At 49.4% G+C, this 22,265-nt stretch overlaps 1 protein-coding gene across 1 annotated transcript; it reads left to right on the plus strand.

The window, feature by feature from the left end:
- The first annotated feature begins 270 nt into the window (after positions 1–270).
- Positions 271–22,154, plus strand: CRB2 (crumbs cell polarity complex component 2). The gene is made up of 12 exons (XM_041406718.1): positions 271–1,003; positions 2,699–2,894; positions 3,308–3,447; positions 3,893–4,075; positions 4,962–5,075; positions 13,468–14,406; positions 15,188–15,744; positions 16,577–16,742; positions 17,156–18,023; positions 18,808–18,924; positions 19,357–19,483; positions 21,340–22,154. Exons 1-12 carry the CDS (start codon positions 271–273, stop codon positions 21,565–21,567), a joined length of 4,368 nt encoding a protein of 1,455 aa, XP_041262652.1. The 3' UTR covers positions 21,568–22,154.
- Positions 22,155–22,265: the final 111 nt, after the last annotated feature.

The following is a 22,265-nucleotide window of genomic DNA, read 5'->3' on the forward strand; positions in this document are numbered from 1 at the left end:
TTGAAAGTGACTCATGGATGAATAAGCACAAGTAAAATAGTTGGTTTGTGAGTGTCTCCTAAAAAATCAGGTAACTGGTTACCCAAATTGGCAAGAGATTCTTGATTGCCACAAAGGAAGTGCTGTTGTCTTCTTTATAGTAAATGTTGATTCTCCAGTATCATCCTTATCTCCTGGCTAGTGCAGCCCTGTGGAGTGTGGAATTTAGGTGGGCAGTCTCTGAGCTGTATGTGGAATGGATTGGCAGAACTTTTTTCTCTAGATCTACGAATGCTGACTAACAAAAAGTCTCTTTTCTCATCAGGAACTTCATACTCTGAAAATGACAGTGGCTGCTCCTTGTCCCCATGCGAGAATGGGGGGAGCTGTAAGGATTTGGAAGTGGGTTACCAGTGCACATGCCCTGTGGAGCCTGTAGCCTACACGGGCATAAACTGTGAACTCCTCTATGATGCTTGCATTGAACATGACTGTCCTGCCCACATGACCTGCACCCGGACTCCAGGACTCCTGGAATATGAATGTGTGTGCACACCTGGCTCTGCAGGTGCTGACTGTGACAGCGTCGATGAGTGTGAGGGCAGCCCTTGCACGCACCCTCGATTCGAATGTGTGGATAGCCCAACTGGATACACCTGTAGGTGCCAGCCGGGCCCCGGTGGGGAAGGCTGCCAGGCTGAAAGCTCCGTGTGCTCCAGCCACCCCTGCCTGAACAACGGCACGTGTGTGGCGGCTGCGGGCGGGTTCCGCTGCCTCTGCCCGCCCGGCTTCGGCGGGGCCACGTGCGGGGACGACATCGACGAGTGCGCCTCGGGGCCGTGCAGGAACGGGGCCATCTGCAGGGACAGCGCGGGCGAGTACAGCTGCTTCTGCGTGCCCGGCTTCCAGGGCTCCAACTGCGAGATCGACATCGACGAGTGCGCGTCCCGGCCCTGCCGCCACCACGGCACCTGCCTCAACCACATGGACCGCTACGAGTGCCAGTGCGCGCCCGGCTACGCAGGTACGGCCCGCCCTGCCGCGGGCTCTGGGGCTGCTCCTGCCTCTCTGGGGCTCTGCATCCCCACAGGTCTGGGCACGGGAGTGAGTAATGCTGCAGGGCTGCTGGCAGCAGCTTCCAGCAGCGCTTGAGGCCTTGAATTCCATGGGTTGAGAGACAGGGATCCGAGAGTGGACTGTCTGAGACTGGACACAGGTATAGGCACAAGGTAGCTGTGATTAGTTCTCAGCATAAAATTAAGGGAGATTATGTAAAAAGATATTTATCATCAGGAAATGGATACATAGTGTTTCCAGGTATAACTTAGCTCTGCTGACCTGGCCTGTAGTTCTTTGTCCTGTCCAGCAGGATTTTTCCAAGGGAAGTACTTTTCTTTTGGAAAAAAGTGTCTTCTAGCTGGAGCTTTCCAGTTCTTTCGTGCCTGGCGAATGTTTGTTTGGCATGTGATTTAAGTGTTTCTCTTTTGTGCATCTGTGCTAATGGTGACTCAGAGAGGAATCCACACCTGTGAGTTATCTGTGAGGGAGGCAGTGTGGGCCTCTCCTTCCCCCAGCCCTGCTTATCGGAGTGGAATGGGGTGGAATGTGTCCATGTCTGCCTGGTACCACCTTGCACAAGAACTTTCTCAGCCTTCCTCTTGTTCACAGACAGAAGTGTTTAAGGAGTCGAGTTGTGTGAAGGAATGCTGCTGATTACCAGTGGAATGAGGAGAAGTTACAACATTAGGAATGTAGTCCCTGATGCTGACTCACTCTCTGATAAAATGAGGAGAGATGAAGGAGAAGCAAGGCAGATTTTTTATGTGGGCCCTAAGGTTACTGGTGATTTTGAGTATCAAGCATAATTCTGTCTTTGCAAATCAGTTTCTTTTTTTATCTTTATGCTGAATCCTCAATTCAGGATTGTGGGATTCCCTGCCAAAGGAGTGATAAAATGACCCAGGCAGCTGGAGCAGTTTGTTGTACTTCAGTTTATTCTGATGTCAATCATGAGGCTTAGCCTTGGGATTTAGTTCTTCATCCAGAGGTTTGAGTACCTCTGAAATTGGCTGGCAAGACCAGGTTGTTTCCTGGTGCTTGCAGCTGGAATTTGGGTGAAGGAAGTTTTGTGTGGGTATTGAGGGGTTTGAACCAGATTAGGGGGCCCACATTCCACCAGGATTAGGATGGCCATGCTCACTCTGTGGGGAGCCTTTGCCAAGGAGGGCAGATTAGATGGATTGATGGGTGCCACTGTAATGAGTGAGGTTTGGAGGTGATGCCAGGCCACAGGCAGCTCAAAGAGGTGGAATATACATAAGATAATTGCATGGAAATCTTTCATGAGGTCTTGTTCTTTCAGGAGCTTGGGACTTTGTACCAAACAGGTGTTACTTGCTGTGACCAGTAGTGGAACTAACATTGTATTTTTAATAGCATTTCCCAATAAAATCACTTCCTAACATCAGGTATCACTGTACCCAGTGATTTGCAATACTTTAGTGCTTTTTTCCTGGGTATCACAAAGCAAGTTACAAACAATTGAAATAAATGGAATTTGTTTTCAGAGTAGCAAGTAGAGATCACTCTGGTAGCCAGCTGGAGTTGATAACCGATGACATAACAAGATAACTCTTGTGGTTTCATCTCAGAATTCCAGGCAGCACATAGACACTTCTGTAGGTTTGTAACACAGTATTTTTCTGTTTTTTTGACAAAGGTGTGAACTGTGAAATTGAAATAGATGAATGTGCTTCAGACCCTTGCCAGAATGGGGCCCTGTGCAATGATCATGTTGGGTTCTACACCTGCACCTGTGCACCAGGTTATCAAGGAACCCAGTGCGAGGTGGACACCAATGAATGTGAGAGCCAGCCATGCCAGAGCAACGGGACATGTCATGACCTCATTAACAGGTGAGAAACCAGTGGTCGGGGGCAATTAGACACCAGGACTGATCTAAAGGTCTACTCAGTGTGGCCTGTGAAAATCAGAGTAGAAGGCTGTGGGGGGAATTGGATTTAGTGTTTTGTACATTGAGTGGCAGTAACAATGATTTGTGACAATAAGGGAGAAGCTCCCTCCCTTAGCAGAACTCCAGGGGTGCTTAAAGGAAGGGAGGAACAAACACAGAGAAGTGGTTTGCAGAGCATGAACAGCACAGGCAACTGCTGAGAACATACCTGTGTGTCTGAGTTTACCTTTCCATGGGTAAGGTGTGAACACAAGGGGTGTGAGCATTGACAGCTGAGCTCTTTTGCCCGTTCCTCACCCAGGGCTTTGCTGTCCAAGGCTGAGCTGATGCCTTGCTCTGTTTGGTGCCCCACAGCTACCGTTGTGACTGCAGTGACACCGGCTTCGAGGGGACCCACTGCGAGCTGGACATCCTGGAGTGTGCCTCTGACCCCTGCCACAACAGTGCCACGTGCCTGGAGGGAATCAAGGGCTACAGCTGTGCCTGCTGGCCAGGTGGGCTGGGGCCTCTCTGCTCGTGTGGTGTGTGGGCACGGCCATGGACAGCACATTTGTGATTGCTGTGTTGGACAAGTAGGGAATTAATGACCATACTGCATGGCCCCTTGTGAGTTTTCATTGCCTGGAACAGTGAGGCTGCATTGCTGCCCTTTACAGGTTGTCCCAAAATCCAGCTGACCTGCAAAAATCACCCTGATTCCCAACCATAAAGTTTTCTTTCTGTTTTCTGACATTTTCCATCATGAGTTCCTCTATCATGAGGTGGTGCTTTCCTGTAAATTGATGATTTTGGTTCCTGTATTTTACATAGTGGAGAAATTAAAGGGACTCTGCTAGATGAGATTTGGGGGTCTTATTCCCTCCTTTGAGTCAGCCCAGCATTTGGGAGCTGATCTCCAGTGAATTTGTGCACAGTGCTGACAGCAGTGTCTCGTGGCAGGTTACACTGGGCAGGACTGTGAGGAGGATGTGGATGAGTGTGTGACAGAGCCCTGTCACAACGGTGGCCTGTGCCTGGAGCGCTCCAACCCAGCCCATTACGGGACACAGCCCCACTTCCCCAGCAACTTCAGCTACAGCCAAGCAGCTGGGTTCCTGTGCCAGTGCCAGCCAGGCTTCACAGGTGAGCTGCACAGCAAATGTTCATCCTGTCTGCACTGGGTGATGCTGCTGTTTGAGGAGATGGGCAATGTTATCTCTGCAACAGAAATCTCTTAAGGACTGGTACTTCAGAGGGGCTGCAGCCTGATGCATCAGGAATGTGCTTCTGCTGTTATTACAGTCAGCTGAATGTCATTCCCTGTCCAAGACTGTCTCCAGGCTGAGGCAACAGCCTGTGCACTTCCCCATGCTGCCATGAATGTCCTCTGGCTATGCAGGTGCCAGGGTGTTTTCCCTCTGTCAGTCTCTCATGCATATGGCAGGATTCATCCCTAGGGATATCTCTAAAATTCCTCAACAGAGGAAGCTAATTCCCTGGAGTCACAGTTTACTATTCTAGGTGTTTTCTTGGTGAGACTACTCTCATGGCAGCAACTGTATAATCACAGTGGGAAAAGAGGAGTTTCTTGGTATAGACCTCTTGGAGCTAGAAGCTCTGTGGATGTTGCACTGAAATGGCACCCTTTCCATGGGTTTGAGATAGGTGTAAAATGCTGGATTTAACAGCTAGGGAAATTCCCTAGTGGGAAGGCATAAACAATAATACTTTATTATTTTATGGCAGAAATATGAGTGTTTGATCCACTGCTGCACAGATGGGAATGGTTCAGAAGTTCTGATCTTGCCAGTGTTTGAGACTGGAAAGTAATTTCATACTTCATTTGTCCCCATTGTTCCATGCCGGTGTTTGTGTGCCAGTGCCTGCAGAGACATGCTAGACTTCAAGGAATTGTTTTTCCATTTTTAGGTGAAAGAAAAGAAGTGCAAAACTTATGACTGCAGTTGTCATTTTTGTTTCACTGCTGCACAAGTGCACTTCCAAGGTGTGTTTGTTTTTCACCTTCCAGGGGACACCTGCTTTACCAACATCGACGAGTGCGAGTCCCAGCCCTGCCAGAACGGAGGGCTCTGCCAGGACCTGGTGAATGGTTTCCTCTGTCAGTGCCCACCTGGTTATTCAGGTAACCTGGGGAGGGGGTGGCTGGAATCAGAGCCTCCTGGTTGGCTAATGCTCAACTGCTGCATTGCTGCCTGGCTGCAGGATTCCAGGATGAGAGGGCAGAACTGAGCTGGACTGGGAGTGTGCTGCAGGATGTCTGCAGCTCAGGGCTCAAAGATGTGTGAATGTAGGCAAGGAAGTTGATAGGCCATGAACCAGATTTGGAGACATAAGATCAACTGCATAGAGTGTAAGATCAGAGTATCCAGGGCATCTGTATCCTGGAGTGAAAGTTACCTGGGAGAACTGTGGGGGTTTCTATATGTAGGAAATATATAGAAAACCAGCCTTTAAATAAGAGAAGGATGTCTAACGTTACAAGTGTCACAGTTTGTACTGGCTGTAACTGGCTCACCAGCACGTAAGCATCTGTAAAACATCTCCATTCACTAACACCCTGGGATGATAAGAGCCAGCCATTTTTGGCTGAAAGCAGTGATCTGCTATGTTAGGAGGTCAAAAGGTCTTTGTGATGTGAGCAAAGGAAGCCTTCTCTGTTTACAAGGGAATGAGGAGTCTGGAATCTTCCCCAAATGCCCTGCCTGACCCTACGGGTTCAGTTTGCTGGTTGAGAATCTGTGAGATGGTGAATGTTAGCCCTGTTGGGAAGGTCCTCTGCTAACTGGTACTAAACCTCATCTTTCTTTAAAATATTCCTTCTCAGTCTTCTTCATCTTTAAATTCCACATGTGTTGGACAATTTAACACCAGAGTAGTTTTATAAGAAACGTGATCCCAGCTCAATCCTGGATTTCTGGATTTTAGATGAGGGTAATTTCTCCACAGTGTTACCAGGCTGCCATCTCGTGGGAAAAAGAAACACTTGAAGCTAGAAGAAAACCTTATCCCTTAAGTTGCAACAGCAGGTAACAACGTTCCAGAGCCTCTCTCAGGCCTTTATAGCATGGGAAAATTTTCTGTTTTCCTTCTGTGGTTGCAGCGGTTGAGCTGTGTTGTTGTAATTCTGCCCAGCTCTTTCCTGGGAAAACCTATTACTTTCCTTCCCAGAATGTAAAATCAGCCACTAGTTAACACCTTCTGTAACTGGGCTGAATTATTTGTGGAGTTTTCTGGCCTATCTTATTTGCTAATTTAGGCCAGATCAAGACATATTTGCTTTTGTAGATGAGGCCTTTGAAAATCAGCTTTTATCTGAGCTCGTTATCGCTGCTTTCTGGGCAGTTACAATGCTGTACTCTGAACTGAGATCTTGTCCAAAGAGATGGTTTAAAGTTTATCCTTCTTGTCACAATTCCCACTCACATCTGTGCCCTGTTCTCTTTTCCTCCTGCAGTGCCCCAGCACCCACACAGAGCTCAGAATTTCATTGTACTTTGCCAAACTGCAGATCTGTTTAATCCTTTCCAACTCTTAGCGTGCTCATGGGCAGAAAAGCTGACAGAAACATGGGCTGATGGGCAAAGGAGTGCTAGAGTTCATTCTGTTGCATCAAATTTGGGTTCATTAGTACTTGAAGGGGATTAGAAGCAGGTTGCTCTTCTGGATATGACTTTTGGTAAAGGACTTTGTCTCAGCTGAGGTAGTTCTGACACATCAACACAGCAAAAGGCTGGGAGCAGTCTGTGAGATCAGTGAGTGCGTGTGGAGGAGTGAAGCTGACAGGGAAATAATAGCAATTAATCTCCCCTCCTTTGTCAATTAATCCCAGTACAGTCATGCTGGGTAAACAGCTTATTACTTCATATTAGGATCACAGAACAACTTTGTGAAGCTTCCCATAATGTTTCTCTTCAAAACACATTTCTGTGGCAGCTTAGATCTGCCATGAACTTGGGTTTAAGCTGCCTCCACTGATTAAAGTGAACTTGCTACTCTGATGAAGAATGCTTTCTTGGGGCGGCAGGGGTTCCTTCTGTGTGTTTGCTTCTTCAGTCTGAGGAATTTGGGGAGTGTTGGGATAACAATGCAAGTCAGGAGAAATTCCTTCTTTGCAAATTAACTGCTTCAGTGCTCTCTCAGTGTAGTGCAGGCAGATGAACCTTCTTTCTGAAATGTAGTTGTTGCAAGAGTGGTGCCTCATTCCTGAGAACAACACAGCAGGTCCTGAAGAGTCTGTTCAGCCCATGGTTTGTGCTTTAGCAGAGGATATAGGTACCCTGAGAGGATACAAAAAGTACTAATCAAAAAATTACATGGGTACTAAATGAGGTGCAGAGGAGAGGGAATCTTGCATGCTCTTGGAAATTGTCAGCTGTGGTCAAGAGACAAAGCATATTAGGAAAAGTCTTTCTTTTAGGGGGAAAAGAAATCCACCAAAATGAATTATTCTTTTTTTTTTTTTTCTTTTTTTCCCCCTCACAAATGGTTTCAGTCCATCAGGTATTTATAGGCAATAGGCTAGGCCAGGACGAGAAAAAGACAGATACCTCCATTTGACATGGACACTGATTTTTAACCTGCAAAAATGTCATCACTGAAGTTTGGATCATTCATTCTTTAAAAGCTTTTAAATGGCCTAGGAGCTCCCACTAGAGCTAAAGCTGTGCTCAGGCAGAAGAGGCCGTGTCCTGCAGCAGGCACTGTGGCACTGGGCAGCCCCGATGAGGGGGGCTGAGCTGGCACTGCCATCACAGCCAGCCAGCCCCAGGCACTGGCACCTTGTGATCATGGGAGCATTCTGAGCTCTTCTGCACATGGCTGAGGAACACTTCTACTTTCATGAGAAATCAGAAGGTGATGTGGTGTGAATGTGTCCCAGTATAATTGGAGAGCTTATTGACCATCTCACTTTGTTCAGCCGTAATGTCTTTGTCTTCCTAAAGAAGTAGAAACCTTCTGTGCAGCAGCTGTAAATGGTGACTCTGTAAGGGTGCCAGCCCAGATCAAATGGGCTTGAATTCCTGGGTCATGGGTCAGGAAATAAATGGGAGATGCTTCTTCCTTCTAACCACCTTTGGATAGATGTAATTTTTTTGTGCAGGTATTTCTTAAGTCAGATTTGTTTTAGAGACGGAGCCTCTAGAGCAAGGGCAGCTAAAAGGTTAAGATATTAAAGAGATTAGAGGCCTGTTCCACCTTCAACCAAATCCCTTTTGGTAAATATAGCTGAAGGGAGCTAGGCAGCACTTGGTGAGGCTCCCCCCCTTCCCTTCCCTTCCCCTCCATGTTTCTTCTCCCTGCTGGATGACAGCTCCATGTTAATCAGACCTTTTGACTTCCCTGTCATCTGATCAGAAGGCTGTGAGTGCTGCAGTCCAGAGCCTGCTTGTGCCTGGTGCCAGGTGAGAGCAGAATCTGCTGGGTGCATTGGGGTGTGATGGATTTCCAGGCAGTAGTGTCCAGGTAGACTCTGTGTGTGTATGTGAGATAAATGTGTGGGTGCATAAACCAAAATAGACATCTTTTTGAAGACATTGAATGTTCTGCAGTTTTCACAGTTGTTACACTTTATTGTTGCAGTAGTGGCTGAATGTGCACAACTGCCTATTTGTTTTCTCCTGAACAATAACAGAAGGGTCAGAGTAGCTAACAGAGATAATGTTCCAAATCTCTGCTGGGATAGGTCTGTGTGTGTGCACAGGTCTGTGGCTATCTGAGAAGTTTTGACTCCAAACAAATACTCACTATATCCCTCCCACTTCAAGTATCTGTAAAAGTGACTGGCGTGTTTGAACTGAGTAAAATTACAACAGTGAAATAGCTAAGGGAGTTGTTGGAATGCTTTTTAAAATATCTTAGTGATACTGCTAATGGAGATTCCAGACAGTGACATGTGGGAGGTTTAGTTTGCTTGGACCTGACATTGATACAAACAGAGGCTCCAAGTTTGGGGAAAGGCTCTCAGATAACATTTCTTCACAGAAATAAGAAACTTCTCTGGGTTCTTACAACACAAAAATACAACTCTGCCTCCAGAAATTTTGAGATATGAAAGTAACTATATTAAAAAACAAAATAAAAACAGACTCCAGAACCACAGAGGAAAAAGGAGACTGCAACAGCTAATTTAGTAAGGTGGCTGATGAGGAAAAGAGAGAGTTTTGATTATGTACTGCCATATCTGAACCCGTACATTCAGCATAATGCAGGGAATTTCTTTCCATCCAGTTTGACTTCAGGGAAACAGACCCATGGTCATTAAAACCTGAGACTTTTCTTAGTGAATACAGCAGAGTGGAAATGTCTGTGCTCACAGATCACTGGAACAGGGAGAAGGAAAACTGCCTGATGGACCCTGATTCCCTCAGTAGTGAATGTGCAGCAGGGCCCAGGTTCACTCTGCATTTGGAACTCCCCTTGTTCCTATGGTTTAGATATTGCACAATGGTGGAAATGCAGCTTTTTGGCTTGGCCTATGAAAAGAACATTTTGGCCTTATTCATGGAATTTAGCAGATTCACCTGGGCCGCAGCAAGGGCAGGAGGTTGTCTCCTGGCTTTGCCCTGCTGGGCTGAGGCTGTGGGCACTGCTGGCACTGCGGGAGGCACGGAGCAGGAATATGCTGGGAGCACACATTCCTGGTGTCAGCACGGACAGGGGCCAGCTGGGAGGGTCAGAGCCGGGCTGGATTAGACCTGGCTCAGGGCAGGGCTCTGCTGCAATCCCTTCTCGTGGGGCTGGCACCAGCGAGCGCCTGCACACGCTGCCCTGTCAGCCCAGCCTTTTTTGTCATCCCTCCCCCCCTTCACCCCCATTTTTTTTCCCTTTACTGTCACCAATGTCCACAAGGAGTCGGCCATGACATCTGTGCTGATTGGCGTGATCCTGAAGGGAATTTTTCTGCTAGCAGGTAATGAGATGTGTACGGTGCTTGCAGTGTGTCCTGCCTGTGTGCGTGCCTGCCCGGAGCAGGGGGCTGGGTGTGTGAGCAGTGGTGCCTGGAGGCATGACGAAGAACCAGAACTGATTAGAAAGGAAGAATGTTCTTATTTTGAAGAGACCTAAAGTTTTGTTTTGGAAACTTGAAGGCGAGGAATTTCCTTGTTGCACGGGTCTGGCTGGCAGCTCCAGGGTCCCCGCGCTGCGGTTGTGCCCCGCGGGGCAGTGTCAGAGCCGGCTGTCCCGAGGCTCGGCTGTGCCCAGGTGAGCTCTGGACGCTGCAGTTGTGCCCTGCACAGAGCCGGCTGTCCCGAGGCTCGGCTGTGCCCAGGTGAGCTCTGGAGGCACACGGGCTTTTTACTGATGGTTTTTTGCAGTTGTCCTTTTCCCTTTATTGATTGAAAGCTGCCTTATTGAGAAGTAGGTTTGGTGGCTGTAACTGAGGACGAACCCTTTGGTGGTCAGTGCCTTCCCCAGCTCCCCCCCGCCCCGAGCAGCAGCGCGGTGGGAGAGCGGCAGAGCAGGGGTTGCCATGGAAATGGCAGTAATTGTGCAAATATAATTGTGTCGGGGTCCGTTTGTTGAGGCTAATTCTCTGCCTACCCCCTCTTCCTCCCCTCCTTTTTCCTTTTGATAATCATAATACAATCCCTAATTAGGATGCAGCAGGGAAAGGTCGTTAGGAATTCAGCTGCCTTAAGGAGAGGGCAAGGCGGTGCTGGCCGGGCAGCCCTGCTGAACTCCCGTGTTTCAAGGAATAGACCTTGTCCTTCAAGGTTTTTTGATATCTGACAGCTAAATTAGAATATTTCACTTCATTTGTGCTTAATCTTTTAAGATTTTATGTATCTGTTGAAGTATATGATTCTTATTCTGTATACCATGAATCTTGGCTTATTAATAGCAGCCAGTAATCATTCCCTCCATTCAGGCAGTGGTGAGCTGTGTGGATTTAATCACACTTGCATCTACAAAATAGGACTGTTCCCACCACAGCGGTAACACTGAGTGTGGTGAAGGATTTGTATTTGAATATACTGGAGGCTGTGAAAATTCAGCCACTTTTGGGTGTTTCTGAGCCAGTCCTTGTGGCTTGGGACTGTTACCTCAGGCACTGCTGAATTAAGGGAATGTTTGAAATCCTTGACTCCAGATAGCAGCCTTTTAGATACCACTTGTCTGATTTTCAGATAACAGGTTCCACTGCTTTGCTATTGTTAGTCTTTAACTAGATAAGGAACTCAATAAACGTTTGAAAGTCTCCTAATGGTGTAATGAATCAGATTGGTTGCTTTTACTATTGATGGAGTAAACATTTCAGCTATGAAATTTAGAGCAAACAGAGGAGAGTACTACTTGTTTACAAGGAGAATAGCTTGGTTTTGTCACTTGTTCTTGTTGAACAGAGTCATAGTCCCCAATTTATTTTTTTAAATAAACTTGAAAAGGGATGCCTATGCTGCTCTTAGAAAAAACAATTAGTGTTGAACAACTTCTTAATATCTACTTCCCAGTGGGTCTGCAATGACACAACTGTCCATGTCCTGGAGAAGATTGGAATAACAGATATCCAGGAAATGATCTGTACTTTTGGAAACTGCAGTGATGTAGCTCCAGATAACTGCTTAGTAAGTCTTCCAGGAAAAAAACTTTCATTAGCCAGATTTTTAGAACTCTTATGCAATCTCCTTTTCACCTATTTCAAACAAATAATCTGAGAAATCAAACCAGCTGCATCCCTTGGGAAAGCCTGGTGTCTAATCAGCCCCAGCCTGGGGCTGTGCACCCACCCTGGGGACTCACACCCCCCTGGTGTGAGGCACTGGGGGCTGGGAGGCAGGATCAGCCCAGGCAGGTGCTCCTGCTGCTGTGCCAGGAGAGAGCTGAGACCTGCTCAGGCTGGGAATGTGGAATGGGAAAATGGGCCTCTCCTGCCTCCCAGCCTTCTCAGAAATGCAAAAATTCACGGCATCTCTCCTTTTGTTATCCAAACCAATGTTACCTTCCCCTCATTGTCTTGGCAAATATCAGCAACTCTGATCTGAAACAGCAGCATCTCGAGGATTTGGGACTGTACTAAAGCTCTTTCCTTATTCAACAGCCTCTCCCCTTAAATCTCACTGCAGACCTGCCTCCTGCAGCTTGGAGAGCCCTCCAAGAAAACCCACCCATCTTCTCCCAAACTGGGATTCTGCAGGCCCAGCGATGTCCCTTATACTCTGTTTATTCCAACACATTTCCTTCACAGCTTTGTGCTGCAGTCTTAATCCTGTCCCTGCTGTTCCTTTGCTGAGCAAGCCCAACAGTAAGAGCAAGAGGGCTGTGCTGAAGATACTGTTGCTTACAGAACAGCTCTGGCACATCTGGAAAGTGCAGAACTAGAGCCTTGCATTTCTCTTTCAGTGCTTCCCAGAGCTCTGTCCCTACCCTGGCACAATTGGACAGTTTGGAGCTGGAAGCTGGTGCTCATCTCTCTGCAGATCTCAGGGGACAAACCATCACTGCAAATATTCAAGAACCTGTATCTTTGCTAAGTTTTTATTTTTAATCACACGTCAAGTCCAGCTCCAGTGCTCCTAGTGCCCCATCTCCCCTCATCTCTCTGCTCCAGGCAGCTCTCTAATCTCTTTGACATGCACATTCTGTCTAGTGGCTTTTCTTTACAAATGTCCTTTGTGTTTTGATTCCCCTCCTTTGTGTGTGAATTCCTTCTTTTTCTTACTGCTGCCCTCGTTGTGCTTGCTGGCTGGATCGAGTGTAATGCTATTAGATTGGGATAATCCATGCTTGGTTTATCTGTGGGACTGTCTCTGAAGATTAGTGAAAACCGATGTTATAGGCTAGATAAAGTGAACAGGGCTCTTCTGTCAGTCTGGGATGCTCAGGAAAATGACAGCAGATTTTCATTAGCCAGATTTGCTAATTTACTTGAGCCCCATTGGGATGCATGTGCTGCCAGGAGACAGAACGGCAGTGAACCTCACCCAGTTCATTTCTGCAGGACTGGGCAGAACTGAAATCAGCTTAGTGCCAGCATGGCAGAGTGCCTGTGGAGCATGTTGTGTTTGTTGTTTGGTAATGAATTGGGTTTTGTGAGTTTTACAACTGGTGGGTCGTCTTGGAATTGGATTTTTTTAACTGGGGCTTTCCAGTAACTTCCCATTTTACTGCTGTCTGCGACACTGGTGCCTGGAACATGCTCCAGCCAGATCTATAGACCTACCTGGACTTTCAACGTACCAAATCTACTAAGAAAAAACCATAAATTCCTTGTCTGTGCTGTTTTGGTCCTTCCATACCTTCTGCATATTGACTGCCTGTGGGGTTTGAGCTTGGGACAGGACAGCAGTTGGTGGGGGATTTGGGCTGACAGGCCAAAGCTCTATAAATAGCAGCTGGGAGGACACAGAAGTTTGGTTTTCTTGCTCTTGCATCATGAGCAGGACCCTCTGAGTGAGTGTGGGGCTCCTTGCTGGCAGCTGCTCCTGGAGAAAGCTGGGAAGGCTGTGCCCAGCAGGCTCTGGGAGGGCGTCCCAGCCCCACGGTGAGATCCCATCTCTGAATCTCTTTCGCAGGTGTGGAATGTGCTGTTAACATCAATGAGTGTGAGGAGGGTCCCTGCAAGAATGGAGCTGTCTGTGAGGATGGCATTGCTGACTATTCCTGCCACTGTGCCCCTGGCCAGGATGGCATTACGTGGGGAGGGAAGAACTGCTCTGTCCAGCTCACTGGGTGCCAGACGCACGACTGCCAAAACGAGGCCTTGTGCATCCCAACCTACCAAGCTGAGAGCCACGGGCACCTGTGCCAGTGCCAGCCTGGTTTCTATGATGCCACGTGCTCGACACCAACAACGTTTTCCTTTGCTTCCAGAGGGTATCTCCTCATTGAGCTGCCCCAGAACAGTGAGAGCAGGAGGGGCGCAGGAGGAGCCAGCGTGTCCCTCCGCTTCCGAACCACTTTGCCCAGCGCTGTCCTTTTTTACCGAGGCCGTGAAGCTGAGTACCTGTTCCTGGAGCTCTTGGATGGCATCCTGCATGCAGAGCTGAAGAGGGAGGACGTTGGGTACCCGCTGCTCCTGCAGGGGCTGAGAGTGGACGACGGCCAGTGGCATAAAGTGGAAGTCGTTGTGCACAGCGCGGTGCAGCTGAAGCTCTGGCACGGCTCATGTGAGGCCGGGGTCTGCCTGCAGAGCTCTCCTGTCCCACCGGGCACTGCTGTGATCCCACAAGCCTTCCTGAACCTGTACATTGGAGGTGCTGAGGATCCACTGGCCAACAACACACGCAGCCAGCAAGGCTTTGTGGGCTGCCTGCAGGACGTGCAGGTGGACGCCGAGGCCGTGCTGCCGGCGGCTCTGCCGCTGGGGCAGCCGTCCCTGGCGAGGCCGGGCTGTGACCGCACCGAGTGGTGCCTCTCCCAGCCCTGCTCCCATGGAGGGCTCTGCGTGGACCTTTGGGCCACCTTCAGGTGTGACTGTGCCAGGCCCTATGGAGGCCCAGCTTGCTCATATGGTAAGTGCCATGGGATTGACACCTGCCAGCTCCACAGGTACTGGAGAAGCTTGGATGTTAGCTCTGGAAACAGGACTTTCTATTTGACCAGGGGGAAAAATAAAGGAAAAGCCTTTGTGAATAAAATCCTAATTGATCCCTTTCCTGTTGTTTGCTCCTGCAGGAATGACTGTCAGTTTTGTGGTGCAGGTTATTCCTGGTAGAGCCAGAGGCTCTGACTTCATCTTTTAACAGATCTGTGTGAATGCAGGGAAGCAGGGAAGTTGTTTTACTGTGAAAAGTTGATCTTGAGGTTCTGAGTTGAGGATGAATAGGAATGTATTGCTTTGTTGAAGGAAGCTCTTTGATAATTTTCAGTTTAAATTGTATCTATTTGCATTTTTTGCTCCTGTAAGGCTTGTATTAGTATTGGGGTTTTTTTCAACTCTTCTGAGCAGTAGTGTGAATATGACAAGTACTTTAAAATTTAAGAGCAACTCTGTATCTTGAGTTGCTTGAGTAAGTCCTTGAGTAAATCTGCTGGATTGGCAAGGACTCTGTTAGACCTGTATTTCACTCTCATGCTACTTGGATACTTGAATTTGTTCCCTCCAGAAGAAGCAAGGACACATTCACCTACTTCTTAGTGTCACAGACCTGTGGGGAGGAGCATCATTAATTACCCTGGCACGTGTGGAAAACACTGAGAAGAGACCTTTGCCCCATTCCTAAGGAGCTGCATCCCCGTGCCAGCTGCATTCCCTTTATCTCTGAGCTGAAGTTTGTTTCTTTTCTCTTCCAGAGCGCCCAGCAGCAACATTTGGCCTAGAGAATTCCACCAGCTTTGCCTCTTTCACCCTTTCTGACAGCCTTGGTGCAAACTTCAACCTCTCCTTTTTCCTGCGGAGCCGGAAGCCCGATGGTTTGTTACTGCAGGGCTGCAATGGGACAGGCCCCTGCCTCACCCTGTACCTGAGGGACGGCCAGCTGAGCATAGAGATGTCCCCTACGGACACTGTGACCTTTCCAGGGAATGTGGTTGATGGGAGAAGACATTTGATAGCCCTGTCTTTCCGGGGAGGCTCTGTTGGTGCTCTGCAGTCAGACACGTTCGTGGAGCTGGGGCAGCTGCCAGCACAAGCCCTGGGAGCTGGCTCTGAAGTGTTCATTGGGGGACACCCGAACCCCGACCGTGCTGAGCTGTGGGGGGGCTATTTCAAGGGCTGTTTGCAGGACATCCAACTCAACAGCCACCAGATACAGTTTTTCCAGGTGGAGAATGACAGTTTGCCAGAGGAACTCAATAGGACTCAAACTGGAAATCTTGTGAATGGCTGCATCTCTGATGACACCTGCAAGGTATGTGCTGTGTTGTGTTTGTCTCTGTGTGTGCAGGGGTTCATTGTAGTTCTGTTACTACACAAAAGTCTGACTGTTGCTGATACCAGAAAGAGGAGGTTTTTGATGTATTGAAGAACACATGTGCTCCCACCTCACTCAATATGCTACATATGATTTAAACACTGAGTTTTCTCAAGCTCCCCTGTTTTTGTGGTTTTAGAACTTGGGCAGTGGCTTTTGTGCTGCTCATCTCCACTTTGCTGAGCCCACATAGGTTCCAGACTCCATTCCCTAACCTGTAATATTGCCAGCCCCTCCCTTCATCCTGTTCCAGTTGCACAACAATCCCTTCCCCAGGAATCTGCCTTTTCAACAACAGAAGGAGCTGTCTCCATGTGCCCTTGGATCAGAGCTTGGCTCTCCTCTGTGCCACACCTGGTGATGGGGAGGCCATACCCCCTAATCTTGCCCTTCTTGCTTGTGGTGCTCTGAAGTGTTGTCACACCTGTGGTGTCAGGGGTGTCCTTCTGCTGACAGAACTTTGTGAGCTTCTTGGGAGCATCACAGTTTGTTTCATCCATTCCTCACCTGTGCTTTTGTGCCTTGTTCTTTGCCAGGTTGCTGGAGTTTCTGTTGGCCAGTGCTGTGCACAGGGGGGAGCAGGGGCTCAGGAATTTCTTGTACAGAGGCCCTTGTGCTTCCCTCACTGCTCTTGAGTAATTGTTCCATTTCCCTCTAGTCTTGATTCAAATGCTGCTTGTTCTCATCTTCATCGTCACAATTCTACCAAAGTCTCTTAGACCTCTAGATGAATTACTGTGCCCCTAAATTCCCCTGTTTTGTTTTTCAGTCTGAGCCATGTCAGAATGGTGGCAGATGCATTGTCACTTGGAATGATTTCCATTGCAGCTGTCCAGCAAATTTCACTGGGAAATTTTGTGAAGAGAAAGTCTGGTGTGAAAGTGACCCATGTCCTGAAGCCACCACCTGCATAGATGTTGTGGCAGGATATGTGTGTAAGTTCTGTTCCTCTGCTTGTGTGTTGGTAAAATCCCCCCATTCCCTGTCTACAATCAATGTTCCCAGTTTGTGCTGTTGAAAACAATACAAACACATGCTGCAAGGAGCACACAGAGTGGTGCCCAGGTACCTACTGCTGCAGGCAGCATGGGCTCTGTGGGCTTGCCCTGGGTGTGACAGAACACAGCTGAGGAGTAAAAATTGCTGCCCAAGAGCTGGATATCATTACAGGAGGTGCAGCTGTAAACAGGAAGAGCTTTAAGGCTGCCAGCAGCTCTCCTGTAATCCTGCTCACACTAAGCTTAGGGGTTCTTAGGGAGAGAACCTGCCAGGGGTGTGCCATTGGTCTGGCTCAAACAGGACACCAACTGTCTTTGAAATCCCTCGTGCTCTCCCCCTTTATTTCTAGGTCTGGCTAATGCAACATTTAATAGTTATGCTGCCGTAGAATTTACCACCAACACATCAGTGACCAGAACTCTGAGCAGCCTCCACGTGGACTTCAGAACCAGAGATGAAGATGCCGTTTTGCTTCGGGCTGTGGAAGAGGTGGATTCCCTCCAGGTAGCCATTAAGAATTCCTCCCTGCTTGTTGACATCAGGAGTGGGAACAGCATCGAGGGTGTCAGCTTCGTGAGCCCGCAGCCCGTCACGGACGGGGCCTGGCACAGCGTCTCCGTGTCCATGGAGGAGCCGGCCGCGCTCCCGTCCCGCTGGCTGCTCCGCTTGGACGGCTCCGTGAACGTGACTCTGCAGGGGAGCGCCGGCAGCTTGGACTTCCTCAAGAACAACGCGTCGGTCGTTTTGGCCGAGAATTTCACCGGCTGCCTGGGCCGGGTGCAGATCGGGGGCATCTTCCTGCCCTTCCCGCCCCAGCAGCCGTACCCGCAGGCCGAGCAGTTCCAGCGGGCCGGCGCGGGCAGCGTCCAGCTGGGCTGCTCCGGGGCCGACGTGTGCGCCTCCAGCCCCTGCCTCAACGGCGGCACCTGCGAGGACCTGTTCAACTCCTTCCGCTGCGGCTGCAGCGCGGGCTGGGCCGGGCGGCGCTGCGAGGCCGACATCGACGACTGCCAGCCCAGCCCCTGCGTCCACGGGGACTGTGTGGATGCCGTGGCAGACTTCCAGTGCGAGTGCTTCCGGGGCTTCATCGGGAAGAGGTGCGACATCAACGTGGACGACTGCGTGCGGCACCAGTGCCTGAACGGAGCCACCTGCGTGGATGGCGTTTACGGGTACTCCTGCAAGTGCCCCCCTCAGTACTCCGGACCTCGCTGCGAGTAAGTGCTGGGGCTGCGTCGGTACAGGGGGCAGAGGAACCTGCAGATAAACTGGACTTTTACTTTGGGACACTTTGGGAAAATTTTTCATTGCAAGCATCTCGTAGGTAAAGAACCTAAATCCTGCTGTGACTTGGAAGGTGCTGTCCAGGTCCAAACCCTCACTGACAGGGGTTCAGCCTCGTACAGGATAAGGATCCTTCCTTTTGGTGTGGGTTATCCCCGTGCTACCTTTCAGAGCTGTTTGAAGGGCACATCCTCTGGCCTGTTGTCATTTCCCTCTAGCACTCCCAAAGATGTCCGTCTTTGTGGCTTGATTCCCCTCTGCCATATTCCTATGCTGATTTTAAACAAGTTCAAATGGAACACAGAGTTAAATACTGACATGGCTGCGTTTCAGTTATCTGATCTATCCAGGATGATTTTCCTGTTCTTCCTGCTGCATGCTGGGACAGACAGTTACCTGGTACTGGCATTATCCTTCCTGCGGCCTGGCTGTGCTGTTCCAGCAGTGTCCTGTCCCTGCCTATATTTTCATTAGCAAGAACAGACCTGTCTGAGCACTGATAGAGCTCCTGTCTATTCCCAGGGCATGATCCAAGGAATGTTCTGATGTTACGGATGATTTCTGAGACTATTCCCTTTTTCACTTATGTCAAACCCCTTCCTAGAAATACCAAGGACTGTTTATGACGCTCACTAGCCCCATTCCCCCTGAGCCCCAGAACACTCTGCCCTTCCCCAAAACCTGAATGCTCCAAAGGCTGTCCCTTGCTCTCCCCAGGTGGCCATTCCCCCCTCAGCAGTGTGGCAAGAACTTCACCTGCTTGAACGGTGGCAGGTGCATCACGGAGAGCTGGGGAGCCAACTGCTCCTGCAGGCCTGGCTTCACTGGAAGGAAGTAAGTGCTGCTTTGGGATCCAGTGCTGCAGTCCTGATCTAAGGGGGTGGCAGAGCAGGGCCACTGCCTCACCCTCCTCCATGTCCTTGTGCCAGTCAAACAGCTGCTCCTAATGGGAACACGAGCTGTTGCTTGGAGCAGAGGGAGGCTTCAGAGCTGCCAACACCAGCTTTTGTAGCAAGAACTGCTTCCGAGTCTTTTCAGGCACGCTAGCTGTGCTGGAGACCCGTGCTGGCCTCAGTCCCACAGAAACCACAACAGGAGGGCTGGTGTGAACAGAGGAGAATTTCAAGTTGTTTGACTCCAGAGAAAGCACCTGGAGAAGCTGCACTGGAGCTTTTCAAACAAAAGAGGCTTTTTTAGACTGGGTGATCTCGTGTTCTATGGCACAAGAATACACATGACAATTCTAATACACTCTTTCCTTCCCAGCTGTCAAATCAACATAAACGAGTGTGACCCGAACCCGTGCCAGAACGGGGGCACGTGCCAGGACTCGGAGAACCGCTACGAGTGCGTGTGCAGCGCCAGCTACAGCGGCGAGCGCTGCGACGTCAACGTAAGCACCGCCCGGCCCGCTGGGGCTCCTCCTGCTCCTAAAGCACAGCTGGGGAATCCTCAGTGGTTTTTTCCTCTGCAGTGCTGCTGCTTATTGGTCTCCAGCATATAAACAACTGCAGTAAATGCTCCTCAGTATCTGCATGTGCTGCCGTATGGCTTTTGGGGCTGTCTCTGCACATCTCCGTAGATTTCACAACTCTTTGGACAGAAATCCAACTCCTGCAGTTGACCCAGGTTCCTGGAGAGTGGAATTTCATTTGGTGTTTTATCTTGGATAAGAGTTACTAAACACCTTCCCTCTCCAAAGATCATCTGAGTAGAAATGGATGTTTGGAGAAGGGAAGGTGGATGAAGTCAGGCCAGGAGTGGTTCAGGGCTGTGTGAAACAGCTGAGTCTGTCCCTGAGCTGCTGCTGCCCTGGCCCAGCTGAGCCATCCCCGTGTGCATCATCCAAGTGTTCAGGGTGGGGCTGGGATCCTACCTGGGGGGAGATGGGATCCATCTCTGCTTTCTCTGTGAAGCTGTTGCATGGTCAGGCAGCTTTTTGTGTAACCTGGGAATGTACTAACCCATCCTGCATGGAAAGGGCTCTGTGCCAGGCGGGGTTTGCTGCTGTTGCTGTTACCCAGGGCTCTAATGCATGTGCCAAGGTCACCCTGACATTTCCAGTTTGCATGCACAGACTCCTTCAGGCATCTCTATCTCCTCTGTCCCAGGACATTTCTGTGGATTCCTTGTATTCATTTTCATCACCCTCCCCTTGCATTTCTTCACTCTTTCCTTTCCCTCCTGTGCAGCCAGGCCCCTGCTGGGGCAGGGAGGGGCTGGGGATGGTGCTGGGCACCAGCAGGGACAGCTGGAGCTCAGCTGAGCTCCCTTTGCTCTCTGCTCCCACTGCAGCAGCTCCAGGGGCCCTGCTGGGCCCTCGTGGTGCAGGACTAACCTGCCTGGGCTGGGACTAACTTTGGACAGGCTCAGGGAACCCACCGGGACTTCAGGCGTTTGGAAAGGGCAAAGGGCTTCCAGATCCCCTGGGAATGTTCCTTCTTTGCTCTGTGACATGAGCACAGACTGAATGGCATCAAAAAGCTGTAAATAATCCAGCTTGAATTATTCTGGTTTTACCTGTAAGGTGGCCAATACCATTGTTAGCAATAAGGAATATCTTATTTTTAAGCTTACTGTAATTTTAAAACTTTGCTTCATGACAAAAATTCCACAGTTGTTTTAGTTATGTTGTTGTCTTTCATGCCATCCTTGATTCCACCAGAATCTAGGGAATTCTCATTTCTTTCCTCAGTACTTGGGCTTTTATCATCTCCATCTCCCATCCATGTCCTGACCTCTTCAACATCTTCCCCTTCCTGCTGCAAGTTCTGCAATTCTGTTTCACAGTTTAACAGCTTAATCAATTCTCTGCTTTGCCATACAGGCATCAAGGAATCATTGAACTTTTTTCTAGTATCAGTCTCCTGCTTGGGGAAATTTTTGGGGTTACTAAAAATTCACATTACTCTGCATTAACTTTAAAGCTTTTAGTTTTGTTTTTTTTTCCTCTCTCTTTTTTTTTTAATTGTTGTTTTTGTTTTTGTTTTTTTGCAACACTGGTCACAACTTTACCAGTGCCACCTGTGTGTTTTAGTCTGATATTGATAAGAAGGCACCTTTAAAGACTCCCACTGTAGATGCTGAGTAGACTGGCATTTACATCTTAAGGGGCTGTCTTGCTGTGAAAAAGTGCTGTTTTTTGCTTTTCTAGAAACCTTTTTCCCTCTAATCTGACCATTTTGGTCAGTTATTGCAGTTATTGTAACCGCTGGGGTTTCATTGTTTCTCCATTAATTTCTCTTACAGAAAGGGACTCCAGGTGCTCTCTTCCCCTCCCCACTAATTGAAGTAGCTGTCCCTGTAGCCTGTGGCTCTGTGCTGCTCCTCAGTATTGGTCTCATATTCATGGTTCTCACGGCAAGGAAGAGGCGCCAGTCCGAGGGGACCTACAGCCCGAGCCAGCAGGAGGTGGCAGGAGCTCGGCTGGAGATGGACAGTGTCCTAAAGGTGCCGCCCGAAGAGCGCCTAATCTAGGCCCTGCCGTGCCCAGGACCTGCACCCGCAAGGTCTGCCTGGAGCTGGAGCTGGAGCTGTTCCAGCCCTGGCCGCGGCAGATCCGCCCCACCCCAGCTCCCCTCGGCCGCTCACCAAGAACGGACGCCAGGCGGGGCAGCAGCCAAGGCTCCAAGGGAGCCTCTGCCCTCCCTCCTGCCCTGCCCTGGGCTGCCCATCGCTCGTCTCAGCAGGAGCTGAAGTGGCTCTGGCTCCTGTCCCCTCCCAGGCAGGAGAGGCACATTCAATCTGCTTTCCGAGGCAGGGTGACCTGCGGCACCTGGGCAGGTTCAGCTCCCTGAGTCCCACTCAGGAGCTGGGAGGGTCGTGGCTGGTTTGTGTATTGTGCTCTGGTTTTGTCAACAGCTGAAAAACATTCAAACTCTCTCAGCTCAGGTGTGTGAGGTTTTCAGAGTCTTCAACAGCAACAGCAGCTGTGACCTCCCTGTGACAGCCCTGTGTTACAGGGAATTGTCAGGAATCATCAAAATCCTTGTATAAACCGGTGTTGAATGCCATGGTGCTGTTAGACATTCCCATGGGTACCATGCAGGGAAGGGACAGGCAGGACTCCGGGGCTTTGGGCCAGTGCTGGAGCTGCTGGATGCTGGACTTTGGGTGTGCAGGGAGGGGAGAGGGTCATAGCCTCCTGTGCATTCCTGGGCTCCGTGGGACAGGGA

The sequence above is a fragment of the Onychostruthus taczanowskii genome, unplaced genomic scaffold (genome assembly GCF_017590055.1).
Source record: "Onychostruthus taczanowskii isolate IOZ18803 unplaced genomic scaffold, ASM1759005v1 scaffold25, whole genome shotgun sequence".
Taxonomy (NCBI): Eukaryota; Metazoa; Chordata; class Aves; order Passeriformes; family Passeridae; genus Onychostruthus; species Onychostruthus taczanowskii.

What these genes read in the sequence shown, in the direction of transcription:
- CRB2 (XM_041406718.1), top strand. Translation starts at nt 271, where the DNA reads ATGCTGACTAACAAAAAGTCTCTTTTCTCATCAGGAACTTCATACTCT. An exon ending in CAGCTGTGCCTGCTGGCCAG is followed by an intron (nt 3,448 to 3,892) that starts GTGGGCTGGGGC and finishes GTCTCGTGGCAG; the next exon opens with GTTACACTGGGCAGGACTGT. An exon ending in CCTGGCTTCACTGGAAGGAA is followed by an intron (nt 18,925 to 19,356) that starts GTAAGTGCTGCT and finishes TTTCCTTCCCAG; the next exon opens with CTGTCAAATCAACATAAACG.